This window comes from Budorcas taxicolor, chromosome 1, assembly GCF_023091745.1.
Source record: "Budorcas taxicolor isolate Tak-1 chromosome 1, Takin1.1, whole genome shotgun sequence".
Classification (NCBI taxonomy): domain Eukaryota; kingdom Metazoa; phylum Chordata; class Mammalia; order Artiodactyla; family Bovidae; genus Budorcas; species Budorcas taxicolor.
The window spans coordinates 199,942,828-199,961,073 of record NC_068910.1 but is presented as its reverse complement, the minus strand read 5'-3'; the positions used below and the strand labels follow the sequence as shown (position 1 = coordinate 199,961,073).

Below are 18,246 nucleotides of genomic sequence, written 5' to 3'. Positions count from 1 at the left end.
AGGCAGCAGTGAATGACGGAATGTGTGTTGAATTAAAGGGAGCGTCTCCCAAGGTTTCTAGCTCGGACCTTCTTTCAACACTGGACAGAACAAACGAAATAACTCTGAGAGTAGATCCAGGCTGTGGCTTAGTCACACTTTATAATAAAACTAGGTCAGATCAGAGTGACAAGACCAAAGGGGCCCACCAACGGGGATGTGGTCCAGTGTCCTGCAGAACTGCGCTGATTCTAAACTACGTCGCACCTGCCACTGATCCAAGCCCTAAAATGCTTGCAGTTGAAATAGTGAAAACCCACCTAACCATGTTCACACTGGGAAGTTACTCCTTTTGTCTAGCCTTGAGCTAACCACTTCCTCCTGTTCTTAGTTCCATGTTTGTCGCCCTTTTTGAAAGTTACCCCTTTTTTAAAAACTTCAGAGTTATCTTTAACTTTCTTTCCGCCTACTCTGACTTGATGAAATTCATGAGTTTCATCTTACTTTTGTTGCTTACTCTGTGTTGTGATTTACCTTGAGTCTTGCTCTGGGTGAGTCTGGGATTGTGAAGACCAACTTAAGAAATGCATCCTAGGGGAAAGAGAATATGGTGCCCAAGCTGCCTGTCTCTGCGAAGCCCCACAATGGGCAGCAGCAGAATGAGAAGCCAAGTATCGCTCATGGAGCTGGGCTTTGGCTGCTAGAACCTCATGTCTTTTCTTTCTCCTCTTGAACTCACTGAAGTGTATGTTGTCATTTTCAGGATGTGAAAATGCTGTACAAACAGCTGGCAGGGTCTGAGCTGGAACAACTGAATGTTCCCATTGGCACTGGGCTGGATGACATCCTTGAGACGATCAGAATTCACTGGGAAAGAGATGTTGAAAAGAACCGGGTGCAGGCGGGAGCCTTGCTCCAAGCTAAGGTGAGAGGAAAGACCAGCATCCTCACTCTGCCCTGTGCAGAAGGAGGCCAAGCAAAGATGTATAGCAGCCAACATGTGAAAGAAGAAAAGCAACCATTTCAATCTCATCAGACAGAAAAAGACATGCAATTTACAGCAATAGTTTTTTGTTTACTTGTCTAAATGCAGAATATGTTTAAAATGTTAATACTCAATGTTGGCAAGCATGTGGGTGCTCTCCTGAGTTATTGGGAAGCACAAACCAGTCTGACATCTTTGAGGAAGGGATTTGATGGTATGTATCGAGAGTTTTAAAATGCCCCTACCTGCCAATTGAATAATCTAGGCTCCATTAAAGATATAATTGAAAATATAAAGTTTACATCCGTATATACCCACTGAAGCATTTATTACTACAAGGGTGAAAAAATTGGGAGGAAAAACAGATAAATGTTTATCAACAGGAGAAAGAGTAAGCCACAACCTGAGCATGCAATAGAATATCAGGCAATTATTAGAAATTAGATTTATGAAGCATTGACAGCAGTATGGGGACTGCTTAGGCAATAATGTAACATGGGGGTAATAAAGAGAGTAGAGAAAAGTATGTACCTGGGGCCAGCCAACTTGCTCTGTATAGAACAAGATAGTAAATACTGAGGCTTCCTGGGCCAGAGGTCCTCTGTTGCAGTACTCAGCTCTGCCACTGTGGTGTGAAAACTGCTGTGGACAGAAAGTATCACTGAGCATGGCTGTGTTCCAATAACACTTTATTTTCAGAAACAGGAAGTGAGTGGGCCTGATTTGGCCTTTGGACTGTAATCGCTGACCCCTGCTATACACGGTGGGTAAAGCATTCAAACAAAGAAGCTAAGCCTCAAGAAAAAGTCAGAAGGAAGTTTATTGTACTTCAATTATACCATTATAATTATATAATTTAGGGCTTCCTTGGTAGTTCAACTGGTAAAGAATCTACCTGCAATGCAGGAGACTCTGGTTCAATTCCTAGGTCTGGAAGATCCCCTGGAGAAGGGATAGGCTACCCACTCCAATATTCTTGGGCTTCCCTGGTGGCTCAGATGCTAAAGAATCCTCCTGCAATGTGGGACACCTCAGTTCAATCCCTGGATTGGGAAGATCCCGTGGAGGAGGGCATGACAATCCACTCCAGTATTCCTGCCTGGAGAATCCCCATGGACAGAGGAGCCTGGTGGGCTACAGTCCATGAGGTTGCAAAGAGTTGGACATCACTGAGCGACTTAAGCACAATTATACCTTAATTAAGCTATAAAGAAAAGGTCTCCCTTAAAAAAAAAATCAGAAAGAAAAAACCCTGTAATGTAAAGGTATTAGCATTAGCAGTGGTTGTCTTTAAGCGAGGGACCCATTTCATGTTGTGGTGTGTTTTCTTTCTTGTTTTTGAGTATTTCTCAAACTTTTCTTAAATAGTATGATTTATATTTGTGGAGGGAAAGCATCTTTTATTAGACCTCAGAAATAAGAAAGAACTTAACCAGAAAATAGAAAGCACAGTTTGTTCTTCCCTTCTCCATCTCCCACCAATTCATGACTCTGGAATTCTGAGGCAGAGGATGAGAGAGCAGAAGAGGAAAGAAAGCAGAAAGAAGTGAGAAAAATAAGATAGAATTTGAAAGAAGGCAAGAGGGTTGCTCTGAGGTCTTGGTGACCACTGAGTGGGTCTCAATCTTGACAGCACAGAAAAATTATTTCAGGGCCCTTTCAAAAAATACCCAGGCTCGAGACCAATTAAATCAGAAGGAGGAGAGGGACTTCCTGGCTTTTAAGCTCACTGGTGATTCTAACACATAGCCAAGGTTGGGGACCATGGGTTGATCAAATCGACCAAAAGGAAATGAGGATGGCCTTGTCTGTTTTTTCTTTTCTCAGCCCTCCTCAACCCCTGCCCCCACATATCAATAGGAAACTTCCCCACAGGGTCTTCGCAAATGTGGATCCCCCCAAATTCTCCATTCCAGAAAGTGTCTTCCACTCCCCAATTCTCTACCCTCTACCCCTTTCCAACACCTCTTCTTTCAACTCCTTGGGCCAGGTCACTACAAACAAATAGTACACAGCAAATACACAGCAAAATACACAACAAATAGTACACAGCAAATACACAGTACAAACAAATACACAGCAAATAGTGCCTAGTAACTCCATTGAAATACAGCCTCCACAATGGTGAGAGGTGAAATAGCACAGAGAGAAAGTGAAACCAAAACATAGATTTGGTTTGGGTCCATTGTTTCTTAGGGGACTCATAAATGTTTACAATGAGTGACCCTAGAGACCATCTGTCCCATACCCTCATTTTGCTGCTGCTGCTGCTGCTAAGTCGCTTCAGTTGTGTCCGACTCTTAGCGACCCCATGGACTGCAGCCTACCAGGCTCCTCCGTCCATGGGATTTTCCAGGCAAGAGTACTGGAGTGGGGTGCCATGAGGAAATTAAGACCCACAGAGGGTAGTTGATGTCCTGAGGTCACAGAGCTGGCTGTAACACCACTGTTTATTTAGCTCTCCTGAGTCTGGGTCCAGGGACCCTTTCTCTGCACTGGGCTGTCACTTTTCTTTGGCCCTGTTCCCAAAGCCAAATCATACTGACCCAGCAGTTTGCAAACTTGCTTCTGTCCCAACACCCCCGGGGTCCTTACCACATCATAGTGATTATCTCTCTGGGGAAGGGTGGAGGGGCACTGTAATTAACAGAAATAAATTGTGCATCACGTGAAAAAGAAAAAATTTGTTAGTTAACGTGAAAAAGAAAAAATTTGTTAGTTATTATTCTTCCCTTACCCTCTTGAGAATCATCATCCGCCCAACAGTCATTCAAACGTTAATTCTAAACAGATCCATTAGAGGTTGTTTTTTTTTTTAATTTTAGATAGAGTAATCTGAAAGCTACATCTCAGAGAATACAGACAGTATTTGTTTCAGTTTGGCTAATGCTTCCAGCGGGCCTCTTGCAGAGAGGCGGAGCTCTGAAAATATTTGCAGAATGAGTGAATTCTAATCATCCACAGCAATCAGAACTGACAGCCAAAGTCCTCCAATAAATAGTTTTGTCAGTTGCCATCATGCCCTCGGGGGCTGACTTTTGTCCGGCCTGAACATCTCTTGTTGGTTTCTTGGCAGCAAAGCGTAAATGTGAAATAGCTTAGCACACACTGCTTTCAAAACCTTTTGCAGAGAGAATACAGACATGTATTTAATTACCTCTCAGTCTGGAGAGGCTAAAAATTAATTGACATGATTAATTTGTCTTCATTTACATTCCCCCAGAAACTGATCCTGAGACAAATGTTGAAGTGTAGGTAGTTTCTCTGGAAGTTGCAGGAAGCAGAGAAGTGAACCAACAAAGAACACACTATCCAGCCAGCTCCCACTCTGAGAGACTGGAGCATCCCCACGGTGGGTCTGTGGGACAGTAAAGAATATAAGAGAGATAAGGAAGCTGGGGTAGTAATACCCTCTCCTGTCAGTCATCTGACATCTGCTAGCTGAGTGACCTTTCAGAGTCTTCAGAGAGAGCTCCCAGGTGCAGAATCTGGCAGTGGGAAGGAAGCTGGGGAGAACTAACGTGTCACCTAAGGAGTCAAGGTGGGTGCTATCAGCATCTGCTACCACTTTCCTGCCAACTCTTAATCGGTAAATCTTGTAAAGAAGTTCCCGATAGGTTCTCTCTAGTCATGGTGTTACAGATGTTGGGAACCTCAGTGGCCCAAGTTTTTTCTTTTTTTTTTTACTTTTAATTGAAGAATAATTATAATATTGTGTGGGTTTCTGCCATACATCCACATGGATCAGCCATGGGTATACATATGTCCCCTCCCTTTTGAGGTTCCCTCCCACTTCCCACCCCATCCAGCCCCTCTAGGTTATCACAGAGCCCCAGTTTCAGTTCTTCGAGTCATACAGCAAATTCCCACTGGCTATCTATTTTACATATGTTAGTGTATTTGCTTCCATGCTATACTCTCCATTCATCCCCACTCTCCCCTTTCTACCCAACCCCAGCCCCATGTTATAAGTCTGTTCTCTATGTCTGCATCTCCATTGCTGTCCTGCAAATAGGCTCATCAGTACCATCTTTCTAGATTCCATATATATGCATTAATATACCATATTTGTTTTTCTCTTTGTGACTTGTTTCACTCTGTTTAATAGGCTCTAGGTTTATCCACCTCATTGGAACTGACTCAAATGTGTTCCTTTCTATGGCTGAGTAATATTCCATTGCATTTATGTACCACAGCTTCTTTTTCCATTCATCTGTTGATGGACATCTAGGTTGCTTCCATGTCCTGGCTATTGTAAATAGTGCTGTAATGAACATTGGGGTGTATGTGTCTTTTTCAATTATGGCTTTCTCAGGATATATGCCCAATAGTGGCATTGCTGGGTCATATGGTAGTTTTATTCCTAGTTTGGTAAGAAATCTCCATACTGTCTACCATAGTGTCTGTATCAATTTACATTCCCACAGTGGTCCAGTTTCTGGAGCTTCTCAAGTTGCAAGATTCAGTGACTGGGGCATCAGGTTGGTCCAGAGAATTTCTACAGTGTTTTAAAGTCTGGCCCTTTCTTTTCTGTTTGATGTGGTTACGCAACTCAGGATATCTGGGTATACCTTGAGAACCTCCAACAGCATGCCACACCACCCTCCAGACCACCTGGTTAGCCATGGAACACACTACCCGGTCTGCAACTAGCAGACCTTAAAAAGACCACCTTGGAAATCCAGCAGGGTCACTATTATTAGCCTGTTTCCTAGATTCATGTGCTGAGCTATTTCCACTCCATAGAGTAACAAAGAAAACAGAGAGTCCTGAGTGCAAGTATGCTCTACCTAGACCTTGGCTAGGTTAAGATCCTACAGTGCTCTTCTTTCTAAAACTTTTGCAGAACTTACGGGTCCACTGAAGTCATCTGTCCGTTATTGTTAGAAGACTATTAATAGAATTCAAAAATTAAACCAATAACCATGTGAGGCCATTTGTGCTGGCTAGACCTCTGACATCCTTTCTGTTCATTCAAACAGCCTCAAAAGTAGGAACTATTGTTATTCCCACTTCACAGAGGTGTTTTCTGCAACCAGGAAGGAAGAAAGGAAAGCAAGCAGAAAGGGAGAAAAGGCGGAGAAAGAGCTGGGAGCTTCTAGTTTCCCTGCAACCAGGCTGTTTCTACTAAGTTTTTCTTTCACAGGTGCAAACACATCAAGCATCATATCATCAACAGGAAAATGATATTCTGGGTAGCCAAAAAGACACTTTCAGGAATGTAGTCCTAAATGTCTGTTACAGTCTTTTTGTGGGCTTTCCCTGTGGCGCAGTGCTAAAGAACCCACCTGCAATGCAGGAGACGGGGATTTGGTCCCTGGGTCAGGAAGGTCCCCTGGAGGAGGGCATGGCAATCCACTCCAGTATTCTTGCCTGGAGCATTCCATGGACAGAGGAACCTGGAAGGCTACAGTCCATAGTATCACAAAGAGTCGGACACAACTGAAGAGATTTGGCACACACCCATGCATAGCCTTTTATGTCAGTGTCAGTCCATCATGGTATATATAATCCCATGTTTCTTCCACCTGATGTTTTCCTTACAGTGTGCAGTCCTCCTGGAAATGGGGCCACTCTGCAAACTAAGGGCTCCCAAAGTTTCTGAGTCAGGCTGCTTAGGGATTGAAAGGTTGACCTTAACCACTTCAGTTTGCCCCTGATGGAACTGGAGGCCCGCCTCCCAATTCCTAGAAGTTGCATCTCTGTCCCTTCTTCACTGCAGCTGGGTGATGTGCACCATAACCAAAAGCTGGTTTAATGTGGGCAGGTGTGGTGCTCTGATGAATCTCTCAGGGGCAGGGACTCCACAGCAAATAGATTGCCCCCATGCCTCCTGCCCTGACGGGAGGCCACACTTGCCTCAGATCAGTTTAAGACATTTGTGGTCAGAAACTTTGTCTATGCTGTAACCATCATGCCTCAAATAGTCAGGATGACAGATTGTGGAGACGGTTAAGAATGAAGAGAGGTGAACAGATGGAGATGAACTGTGAGATTTCTGGTTGTTGCTGAGTTAGAGCGGGAGAAGACACTGAGCCGGACTGGAGTGGTGCCTTCTGATGACCGTGTCCGTGGGCAGGCGTGGGGAGGGGCTGTTCTGTAACCTGTGCAGCAGTCCAGCGAGGCGGCTCAGTCGTGGTTACTGAGCACCCGAAACGTGCCTGACATGACTGAGAACCTGAACTCTTGGTTTATTTTTTATGACTTCTTACATAAATCACTGTGTGTTGGCTAGTGGCTACCATACTGGACAGCATGGATCTAGATCTTCCCATGAGCAGCTAGAAGCTCTGGATAACATGTCACCATGTCATCTGCATTCACAAACAGCAGCTTGCCCTGTGGGGTAGATATTTTATACAGGCTGCCGTGTCTGTGCCTTTTCTTTGCTTGCTTTTACCTGGAAGAGTCAATATTTTCTAGGGTATATGAACTTGGATTAAATGCATTGCTGGCACTCAACTGTAAGATGGGAAATTAGAAGCTCCATATGGTCCTGCCATGATAGTCAACTGGAGGAGTTCCTTTGGGGGAGCAGACTCCGAGAGTATCTGTAATCTGGGGGTCCCTGTGTGCTGATGAGTTGGCTATAATCTCAATGGCTTTTCCGTGAAAGAAGTCCTCACAGCAAGCACTGAAGAGGAATCATGTAGCATTTCTAAACCTCATAAAAACACCACAGAGTCAGCTTTGAAAAGAGCCCCAGCTTACTTTTATTTCTTATTTTATTTATTCATTTTAATATCTAATACCTTCACTTGGTTCAAAATTCAAAATGTACAAAATAATAAACAGTGAAAAATGTCACCTCACCCATGTCCCAGGCACCCAGTCTTTGTTGCTGGGTCAATAAATGTCACCCTTTTCTTATGTGCCCTTTCAGAGACATTTTATGCATATACAAGAAAATATGTACATATTTTCTCTCTTTTTACACAAATAGTGTTATTTGGAACACACTGCTTCTTAGCTGCACAATATTGTACCACAGAGGGCAACAGAGCTAAATCTGGCCCACAAGCAATATCTGACCTGCTGCCTGTTTTTCCGCAAATAAAGTTTTATTGGAATGTAGCCATGCTCATCATTTACATATTGTTTACAGCTGTATTTACATTATACCAGCAGATTTGCGTAGTTGCAACAGAGACCATATGGTCTGCCAAGCCTAAAACATTTACTATCTGGCCCTTTACAGAAAAGTTGCCAACCTTTGTTCCAGCTAATGTGTATCCTAGGATTTATTTAACCTGCACCTTGTTGATGAATGGTGGCTTCCAATCTTTCCTATAATATTATAAATGATTAGTCACTAACTTTCTTTGTCCCTCCTTTCCCAATATAAAAATGTATCTGTTGGATAAATTTATAGACATGGAATTGCTGGAGCAAAAATTATGTGCAATCAGTAATTTTGATAAACATTGCCAAATTACCTTCCGTAAAGGTTATAACAATTCTCATTAGAAATGTTTGAGAATATATATTCCCTGCATCCTCATCAAGACTGAGTTCTCACACTGTGATCTCTTTGTGATCTTTGCCAATATTACAGGTAAAATTGGTTTTTCAGCATACTTTTATTTTGCCTTTGCCATATTATGAGGCAGTTGGAACATCATGGCTGAATTTCATCCATAATTGCTTTTGTGTATTCTATCAGATCATATCTTGTGCCCATTTTTATTAGGCCTTGGACCCTATTAGTGGTTTGTAGTGGCTGTTTGTACATTAGAGAAATAATTAATTCTCTCTTCATGATATAAGTTTCAAATATCTTCCTAGCTTGTCACTTGTCTTTTTTTGTTGTTTGTTTTAGCCACACTGCATGGCTTGCAGAATCCTAGTTTCCTGACCAGGGAATAAACCAAACCTTGGCAGTGGAAGCATAGAGTCCTAACCACTGGACCACCAGGGACCTCCCTGTCACTGGTCTTTTTACTTACTTTATGGTGGTTCCAGCTAGCTTTCAAAAGTTGTTGTTAGCCTGTAAGGAAGTGTTATATAGGAGCCAGGGGCTAGAATTTGGTTCCTGTAGCTCTGTGCTGTGGTGGTATGACCCAGCTGGTGCAGGAGGGGCAGGTGTGGAGAGTCAAGAGTAGGAAAGATGAAGAGGCTGTCTCACCCTCTTCTTTACCTGACCACCCAGCACAATCACAGGTGTTGTCGAGGGCGCGCCCAGGTCCTCACTTCCTATATTGCATTTTCATCCCCACGACTGGTCAACACCCAGTTGACCATCGTGGTATCGCTCGCCATTACAACCTTGTCCTCACACCTTCTACCAAGAAATCTTCACTCGCTCACTCATTTAGACGCCGTTTGTCAAGCACAAACCAGGCTCTAGGCCCTGAGCTTGGTGCTGTGGACAGAAAGTCCCTGGCTTCAATTCTTGGCCATTTCTGGCACCTGATTCTGCTGATCTCAAAGCTGTCTTGGATATTTCTTAACAGTAGCTCTTTCCCAAAAAAAGCATAGGGATCTTACTTCTAAACCAAGAGATCTGCAAAGACAAGACAACACAAATCTCTGAGACATTAAGGTAGGGTGGCTTGTATTCAACATTTGGTCTCCTGGCAGGGACAGAGCAGAGGTGAGCCTTCTTAGGAATGGGGTGATCTCCATGAACCAGAGCAAAAACACTGTCATTTCAACTTTTTCAATAATTACTTTAGGAAGAAAAATCTATTTTTCTCATCAGAATACTCCTCCTTCCTGAGCCTCTTCTGCTTCTTTCATCAGCGGGCACACTTGCACACTACCAAGAAGGCAGGGGTCTGCCAGACCACGTGCTCCCATGGGTTTTCTTTGGCAGCTTCAACTGAGGCTGCGAATTGCTCCTGTACCCTAAAGAGAGCACCTTCAGCAGCCAAACAGCTCTTGTGTAAATTCAAGAAGAGACTTGGCTCAGCCAAGCCAGGCCAGCTCTTCTGCCAGTCTTGATGTTTCACTGAGGGAGACAAGAACTTCTTTTTAATTCCCACTAAGGAGAACCCAAGTCCTCCTGGGTGGCATCCAGCCTTCTCCCTAGTAAATCCTACATCTGGCTGGGGTAGCTGCCTGGCAAAAGCTTTCCTCAGCTAAATAGCATTTATATGACACTTGTGACTATGAAGTGCCTTATAATTATAATAATGACAGCTAGTCCTCCTAATGAAAAGGAGATTTGATTTAATTCCATGGTAGATCTTACTCTACTGCAGTCCCAAACCTGTACCTGGGACACATTGTTGACCTTAAATAAAGGTCATTGGGTGTGTTCTAGGGGTAAAAACCAGTTTAGGTGCCTGGGATGGAAGTTGAGGGGCGAGTACGAAGTTGTTCCTGCACACAAGGTGGTACACCCTAGTGTGAGGTTAGCTGGGGAGCAGGTGGGAGGTAGTGGACAGAAAGACCACTCTTCCGCAAGACAGTGAGCCGAACCAGGAAAGCAGGAGCTTATTAAGGGTTTACCAAGTACCAAACAGTGTCCAGAGCACTTGAAAGGCCTGTTCTTGTTTCCTCTTCCTAACCTGAGATAGCTACTGTGATTTCACCCATTATATAGAGAAGGAAACTGAGGCACAGAGAGGTTAGATAAATTACCCAAGATCACAAAGGTAGGACATGGCAGAGTTAGGATTCAAACCATGTGTTCTAACTATAGAATCAACATTCTTCACTGCTAGGCTGACCCAGACAGATCACATGGAGTGGGTGGGGAGCTGGGGAGCAGGGAGACCTTGATTCATCCTCTTTTTTAAGGATGAGCACAAGTGACATCATGTGTGAGGTTGGGAGGGCTTTGTCTTGAGGAACCAAAAGGTTATGCCAGGCTTCCGTCAGGATCTTTCCAGGCCACAATTCTGTGCCTTCCCTGTGGATGTGAAAATGAAAGTGTTTGTTGCTCAGTCATGTCCAGCTCTTTGAGAGCCCCTTGGAGTGTAGCCCACCGGGCATAAGATTCCTCTGTGATGCAAGATCAGAAACCCCTGCTTCTCCAAGGAACCCATTGCTTTCCCTTTCTCTATGAAAGTGACCATAATGAGGTCAGTGTAATCCTGTGAGATCTGAGAAGCTTAAGGGCAAGGACGTGAGCAAGGACGTGGGCAGATGGATGCTCTCATAAAGCTGTTCCCCAGCTGCAAAACCCAGAGAGCTTGTGAGACTCCAGAGCCCACGCAGCAACTGCTCAGGGGAAGGCAGACGGCACACGTCCACCCTTGAGTGCTCAGTTGGACTCATGTTCAGTGCTCAGCTTGGACCCGCGTCACTGTTCTCCATACTGTGCCTCTCTTAAACTCTCACTCTCCCCTCACACCACACAATCACCACTTCCGAGTCACCTTTCCAGTGCCCAGGGTGTTTGGAAGAATGGCAGCGCTAATCAGCAAAGTATGGAGATGGATCTTTTCCCCTCCAATTGGATGGCTCTTTACCATCCAATTCTTCATTCTGACTTCCTTGACAGCCTGCTGCTCTTTTTCTTTCACATCCATCCTTCATGTGCAACACCATACCAATTTGTAAAAATTAATTTGAAAGTTTTTACTGTATTTCAAAATGCCAATATGCTCTCCTGTCCCAGAAATATTACTGGAGTGCAAACCTGAGTAGCCCAGCTCCTGCACGGCGGAGCCAAGGTTTCAAGCTGGTTGGCAAGCCTCAGGACACACATCCCAGCAATGGCACTGAACCACAGATCAAGGGCCTCCCTTCCCATGCTCAGGGGCTCGAAACACACACCTGCTGTTTGGTGTATGAGGAGAAATCTGGAGGTGCTGGGTCAACATAAATCTAAAAGCCATTGGTAAATAAAAAATAAAAATTAATTAATTAATTAAATAAAAGCCATTGGAGAAGAACATGTTATACTTTCACGTGAGTTGAAACAATTGACTGTCCCCATATGAAGGGCAAGTATCATTTTCGGCAAGCTGATTTAAGAAGGTTGTCATTATTGCTCAGTTGCCAAGTCGTATCCAACACTTTGTGACCCCATGGAGTGCAGCACAGCAGGCTTCCCTGTCCTTCACTATTTCCTGGAGTTTGCTCAACCTTGTTTGAGTCAGTGATGCCACCCAACCATCTCATCCTCTGTCACCCCTTCTCCTCTTGAGAATGTTGGAGATGTGATATAAAACAATATCTAAACCCATAGGGATCAAATTAGTTTCTTTTTCTTTCCACCTTAATTTTTAAAATGGTGTAAGAAAGTTTCCATTTCGTGCTAGGACATCACTAACACTTCTCTTATGTTTATTAATTCTACCTTTCAACAAAGAGAAAGGCACTTTGAGATTCAGCAGCTTGGCAAGCAGCATTTGTTAGAATGCAATCAGTGGCTTGTTTTCATTTTATTGACTTTTCAGTTATCTTTTATCTTTGGCAAGTAATACAGTTTATCAGTTTCTGTAACAACCTAGAACTTTGCTTCCATGGACCAGGCATCGCATGGAAGTTTTAAATGCACATTCCTGGGATCTGCTCAGGACCTCTTGACTCAGAATCTGAATTTTCACAAGGTCTCCCAGATGATGCGGCCACACATTAATATTTGAGAACTTAACTGCAGATCACATTTTTAAAGACATTTATTTACAAAGAAAAAGTGAAGTGATTCAAATAAAAACAGTTTGAATAAGTATTCATATATGTGACAAACCATGCTCGCTGTCTAAGAATACTTGGGAAACATTTGGGTACAGCATTTTGCTAATAAAACTGAGGCATGTGGATTCATCTCTCCAGAGACCAGTGTGTACCACTGAACCACAGACTACATGATCTGAACGCAGTAGAGGGACCGTTCATTCCTTGGCCAGCAGCTTTACCCCAGGCCTGCCACCAAGGAACTGAAATGTGCCTCCATGGGACTGGACTTCCCCTCGTGCCCAGCTCTAACTCATGCTGTGCTGGTGACATTTCCCAACTTCTCTCTGCAGGGAAATGTAAACACATGTATTTATGTGCCAGTCATATTCATATTACTACTTCAGTTCAGTCACTCAGTCGTATCCGACTCTTTGCAACCCTGTGAATCGCAGCACGCCAGGCCTCCCTGTCCATCACCAACTCCCGGAGTTTATCCAAACCCATGTCCATCGAGTCAGTGATGCCATCCAGCCATCTCATCCTCTGTTATCTCTTTCTCCTCCTGCCCCCAATCCCTCCCAGCATCAGGGTCTTTTCCAGTGAGTCAACTCTTCAAATGAGGTGGCCAAAGTATTGGAGTTTCAGCCTCAGCATCAGTCCTTCCAATGAACACCCAGGACTGATCTCCTTTAGGATGGACTGGTTGGATCTCCTTGTCGTCCAAGGGACTCTCAAGAGTCTTCTCCAACACCACAATTCAAAAGCATCAATTCTTCAGCGCTCAGCTTTCTTCACAGTCCAACTCTCACATCCATACATGACCACTGGGAAAACCATAGCCTTGACTAGATGAACCTTTGTTGGCAAAGTAATGGCTCTGCTCTTCAATATGCTATCTAGTTTGGTCATAACTTTCCTTCCAAGAAGTAAACATCTTTTAATTTCGTGGCTGAAATCACCATCTGCAGAGATTTTGGAGCCCAAAAAAATAAAGTCGGACACTGTTTCCACTGTTTCCACTCTTTCCCCATCTATTTCTCATGAAGTGATGGGACCAGATGCCATGAATGTTTTCTGAATGTTGAGCTTTAAACCAACTTTTTCACTCTCCCTTTTTACTTTCATCAAGAGGCTCTTTAGTTCCTCTTCACTTTCTGCCATAAGGGTGGTGTCATCTGCATATCTGAGGTTATTGATATTTCTCCCAGCAATCTTGATTCCAGCTTGTGCTTCTTCCAGTCCAGCGTTTCCCATGATGTACTCTGCATATACTACTTAGAGGTAACATAAAAGTTTCTGTTGATATTTTCTTTATGTTATTTTAGAAATAACGAATTTTAAGATAAAATACTTTGTTTTTCCATTAGAACCTATAGCTTCAGTGTGACTTGCTATTTCTTACAAAATCTGCCAGCCATTTTAATAACTCTGTCATCAACTGTAGTGTCACAAAATCAGAAAACTGCTTGATTATTAATATCAAATTAAACAAAAAGTCACTCACATCATAGGAATGAAGACAACTCTGCTGTGAATTTTGGTTGATATTTTCATTGACTTTAATGAGTTCATTCATCAGTGTTATGAGTGACTTCTTTGTGAATCACATAGTAATTTTCAAATACTGGAAGGATAGCCCCTCCAATTTTTGTGACATTATCAATGCAATAGCTATAGACATGACCCACTTTTAAGTTTAATCTGCATTATTAACACTTTCTGCATCCCTTTCTTAAGTCTGCACAATCAACAAAACAATAATTCAACCCCTGATTTGTAGTGTTTGCCAGTTTCCATGGTGTAAGTACTCTCACCATGGCTGATTTCAAACTACAAGCTCAGTCATGTCTGACTCTTTGTGACCCCACGGACTGTACCCCACAAGGCTCCTCTGTACATGGAATTTTCCGAGCAAGTATACTGGATTGAATTGCCGTTTCCTCCTCCAGGGAAGCTTCCCGATCTAGGTATCAAACCCACATCTCTTGTGTCTCCTGCATTGGCAGGTAGATTCTTTACCACTGAGCCACCTGGGAAGCCCATTAGTTATCATTAGGAGTATTCAACTATAGTGACTTTTGCAAACTCATTTGTTAGCTACTATTCCTTGTTACATATAGAAAATACACAGAGCTAATATTTGCACACTTTTAAGGTTCTAAAAACCTCCACATGCATAACTGATAGGAGCCTCACAGTGACCCCAGGAGGCAGTGATCATATGCTTATCATTCCCCACCCAACGTCATCTAAGGGTACAGACTGGAACTCAGAGAGGCTGAATAATGGGCCAGAGATGCACAGCCATGGGCCCACCAGTCAGAGCTGAGCCCACGGGTTCTGCTGTCCTTCAGCTGCTCCCTGGCATTTAGTGGACATTTTAGTTGAGGTCTTAATAGACCTCAAACAGCAAGAATTAGCAGAACTGCTAATGAGATGTGAGCCTTTTGATTTGGGATTTTCTAGCCAGTCAATTAGGTTGGACTATTTGGGCGTAATTCTATAAATAAGTATTCATATGTGGTAAAGATGGGAAACTCAGAAAGCCAGCAACCTAGGAGAGAAAGCAGTTTATTTTCTCCTATGTCATTGACCTGGAGACCTTTCACTGGACTGCACTGAAGAAACATGAGGGAGAACTCTGGTGTTTTCCCTTTTCTCAAGCAAAGAGGAGTAGCAGTGACCCACTCTCTTGAATGTAGGAGGAATCAGAATGTGTCCATCTCGCTCTGGGGAGAAATACAGATCTTCCCCCTGTATTCACAGTGGTGGTCAGATGGATCTTTACAGGAAAACAGCAGCTTTCAGGTCGAGTTGGTTCACCCCTTGTTGGAGGAAGGTGTAGGACAATTGCAACGCTGGAAGGAATTCAAATTTCCAAAGTTTATCATGGTTACAACGCCTACATTTTTTTTTATATAATCCTTCCTGATGACCCCTTAGCACTGGGGTTTTTATTATTAATTAATTTGGGGGGGGTGCATTGGATCTTCTTTGCTGCACACAGGCTTTCTGTAGTTGTGGCAAGTTGCAGCTACCCTTCTTTGCGGTGCACCACCTTATCTTTGCAGGGGCATCTCTTGTTGCTAAGCATGGGCTCTAGGCACACAGACTTCAGTAGCTGCAGCATGTGACTTGCAGGCCCTAGAGCACAAGGGCTCCAGTAGTTACGGTGCATAGGCTTGGTTGCTCCCCAACATGTGGAATCTTCCCAGACCAGGAACTGAACCTGTGTCCCCTGCGTTGGCAGGCAGATTGTTAATCGCTGAGCCACCAGAGAAGTCTGAAATGCCTATGTTTTTGACTCAGCAGTTTACCCCTCAAAGATCCCCCCATGTATGGAAAATGAGGGATTGCGTCATTGTTCATAACAGGCCAAGACTGGAAACAAGCTAAGTGTCAATCAGTAGGAAACTTCCAAATAATCACAGTACTTCCAAGCAAGGTAATATCATGCAACCCTTAAAAAGAATGTAATTGATCTGCATGCACTGCTATAGAATAGTTTCTAAAAATGTATTAAGTACCAAAGCAAGGAGGGGTGCTCATGTGCAGCTGTTTATAAATGAACGAAATAGCTCTGGTAGGAGATATAAGAAACTAGAAACACAGTGAAGTAATTAGGGCACAGGAAGAAAAGGTGACTTTCTACTATATATCCTTTAGAAGATCTTTTGTATTTTATTCTATTTGCAAGCATTATATGATCAAATTACTTAAGCGTTGGAATACAAGTTCATGTGAGCACCTATTAAAAAAAAAAAAGTGATTTTTAAGTCAAATGGCTGTTTCCAAGAGGGTGAGAGGGAACGACGGCTTCAGGCTGTGGCTCCTCCGCTCACTCCTGACTCTCCACAGCAACAGGCGGAACTGGCTCGCAGGGCCCAGACCCAGGAAGAGAAGCTGGCTGCAGCCCTCAGGGTGGAGTTGCACAACACTTCCTGCCAAATCCAGAGCCTGCAGGCTGAGACGGAGTCCTTACGAGCTCTGGTGAGTAGGCCAGGAACAGTCCTGGCCTTTTCTGTGTCAAGTTTAACTCTCGACTGTCTAACTGTAGTCATATGGGTTTCCCATCTCACAGCTCATGAGAGTTTTGAGGCCTGCAAAGGATCATCTGATACTGAATGCCAAGCGTAGTAGTTAGAGTTAGCACCCCAGATCTTACCAGCAAATAACAACCAAATCAGACACTGATCTATATTTATTTCTACTAATCACATTTTGCCACCTGTAGACATACCTAGGATGGGAATCTGACTCAACATTCTCATATCCTGTAAAGTTAGGAAGATTTAAATAAGATAATATGGTAGCCTCTGCTTAACAGTAGTCATGATTCAAGATGACGTCTTGAGCAAGAATCTTCCATTTCAGTCACAATAGTCAAAAGAGAGTACAGAAACTTGTTTCAACAAGACTCAGTCCAATTTAGAAAGATATTTGTTTCTTATGTGTCATATAAAAAGCCAGATTCTAAATTATAGGACTACATAATTAGAACTACTAAAAACTGTTAAAGATGCATACCATTTTTTAAAGGTGTTTACTGGTCAGTAAAGCCCTTCAGTTTGCAGGGCTTGGTATATGGGAAGATGAGAAGAAAGTTTCAGTCTAGTGGGGAGATAGGACAGTAAGTGTAACCATAATACAAGTGCTGTTATCTAGGCAACACACACACACACACCTGCTCTGTATCCGGTCCTATCTTATCTCTGGGGTTATAGAGACCAGGTTCCTGCTCTTAAGGAGCTCAGCATCTGATAGAGGAGACATGCCCCTAAGAAGCTCAGCCCACTTCAAGGGCACGTGTGTGCTTGGGAAGCTGTGAAACCCAGAGAAGGGACCCCCTAATCCAGCCTGGTGGTGGCAGGCACAAGAGGTTTCCTAAGAAAGGTGACCCCTGATCTTGGACATGGGGTAAATAGGAGTAGCCAGGTGAGGAGGAGGGGGATACAAGCAGATTTGGGCTTTAGACAGCACACAGTGGCTGCTGTTAGCAGTGGGGTGGTGGTGGTGGGGCGCTGTGGTGCAGAGGAGGAGGAACTACAGTCAGAGGAAATGAGCTGGGAGGCCACGGAGGTTCCTCCAGATGAGAGGCGATAAGCATCCATCCAGGGTATTGGTGGCTGGAGCAGAGGGGGCACAAATGGGAAAATGTTTCAGAATATACAAGAGGCAGGACTCTGATAATTGAATTTGGGAGGGAAGCAGGATCAGGGGCATATCTTTCCCTAGTTTCTAGCTCCTGTTGAGTTCACCAGCTGGAGCACAGGAGAGGAGGGGCCAGCAGGTTTGGAAGGAAGCCAAAGGCTTCATTTTGAACACCTTGATTTGAGGTGCCCACAACCTGTGTATATTTCTAGGAAGAACCTCAGTAGCAAGTCTGCTTGGGTAGGGAGACATCTGTGCTGGACACATCAACACAGGAGTGACCAAGTCGTGAGTCTGGTAGAGACCAACCGGTGCAGCTCAGCTCAGAGAGAGACGGGCTAAGGGTAGGGCGAAGCGGCTGCTGGGGAAGAACTAGCCCAGTGTGCTACCCAAACACTAAGAAAGACATGCTGAGGGTATAGAGACCAGAGACACTATTTCTGACTGTGGAATGTGGGAAGCGTGCAGGAGGAGACAGCCTCCCAGCAGGACAGTGAGTAGGGGTTCACAGAGGAAGGAAGGGGCCCAGAGCGTGAGCAGTCAGGAGCAAAAGGGCT

At 43.9% G+C, this 18,246-nt stretch overlaps 1 protein-coding gene across 1 annotated transcript in view; it reads left to right on the top strand.

Annotated features, from left to right (window-relative positions):
* The window catches only part of BFSP2 (beaded filament structural protein 2), a 75,464-nt gene that overhangs the window by 52,276 nt on the left and 4,942 nt on the right, over window positions 1-18,246 (top strand). The window contains exons 4-5 of the mRNA XM_052645656.1: window positions 743-904; window positions 16,397-16,528. Coding sequence (XP_052501616.1) covers window positions 743-904; window positions 16,397-16,528 — 294 coding nt within the window. The remainder of the gene's footprint in view (window positions 1-742; window positions 905-16,396; window positions 16,529-18,246) is intronic.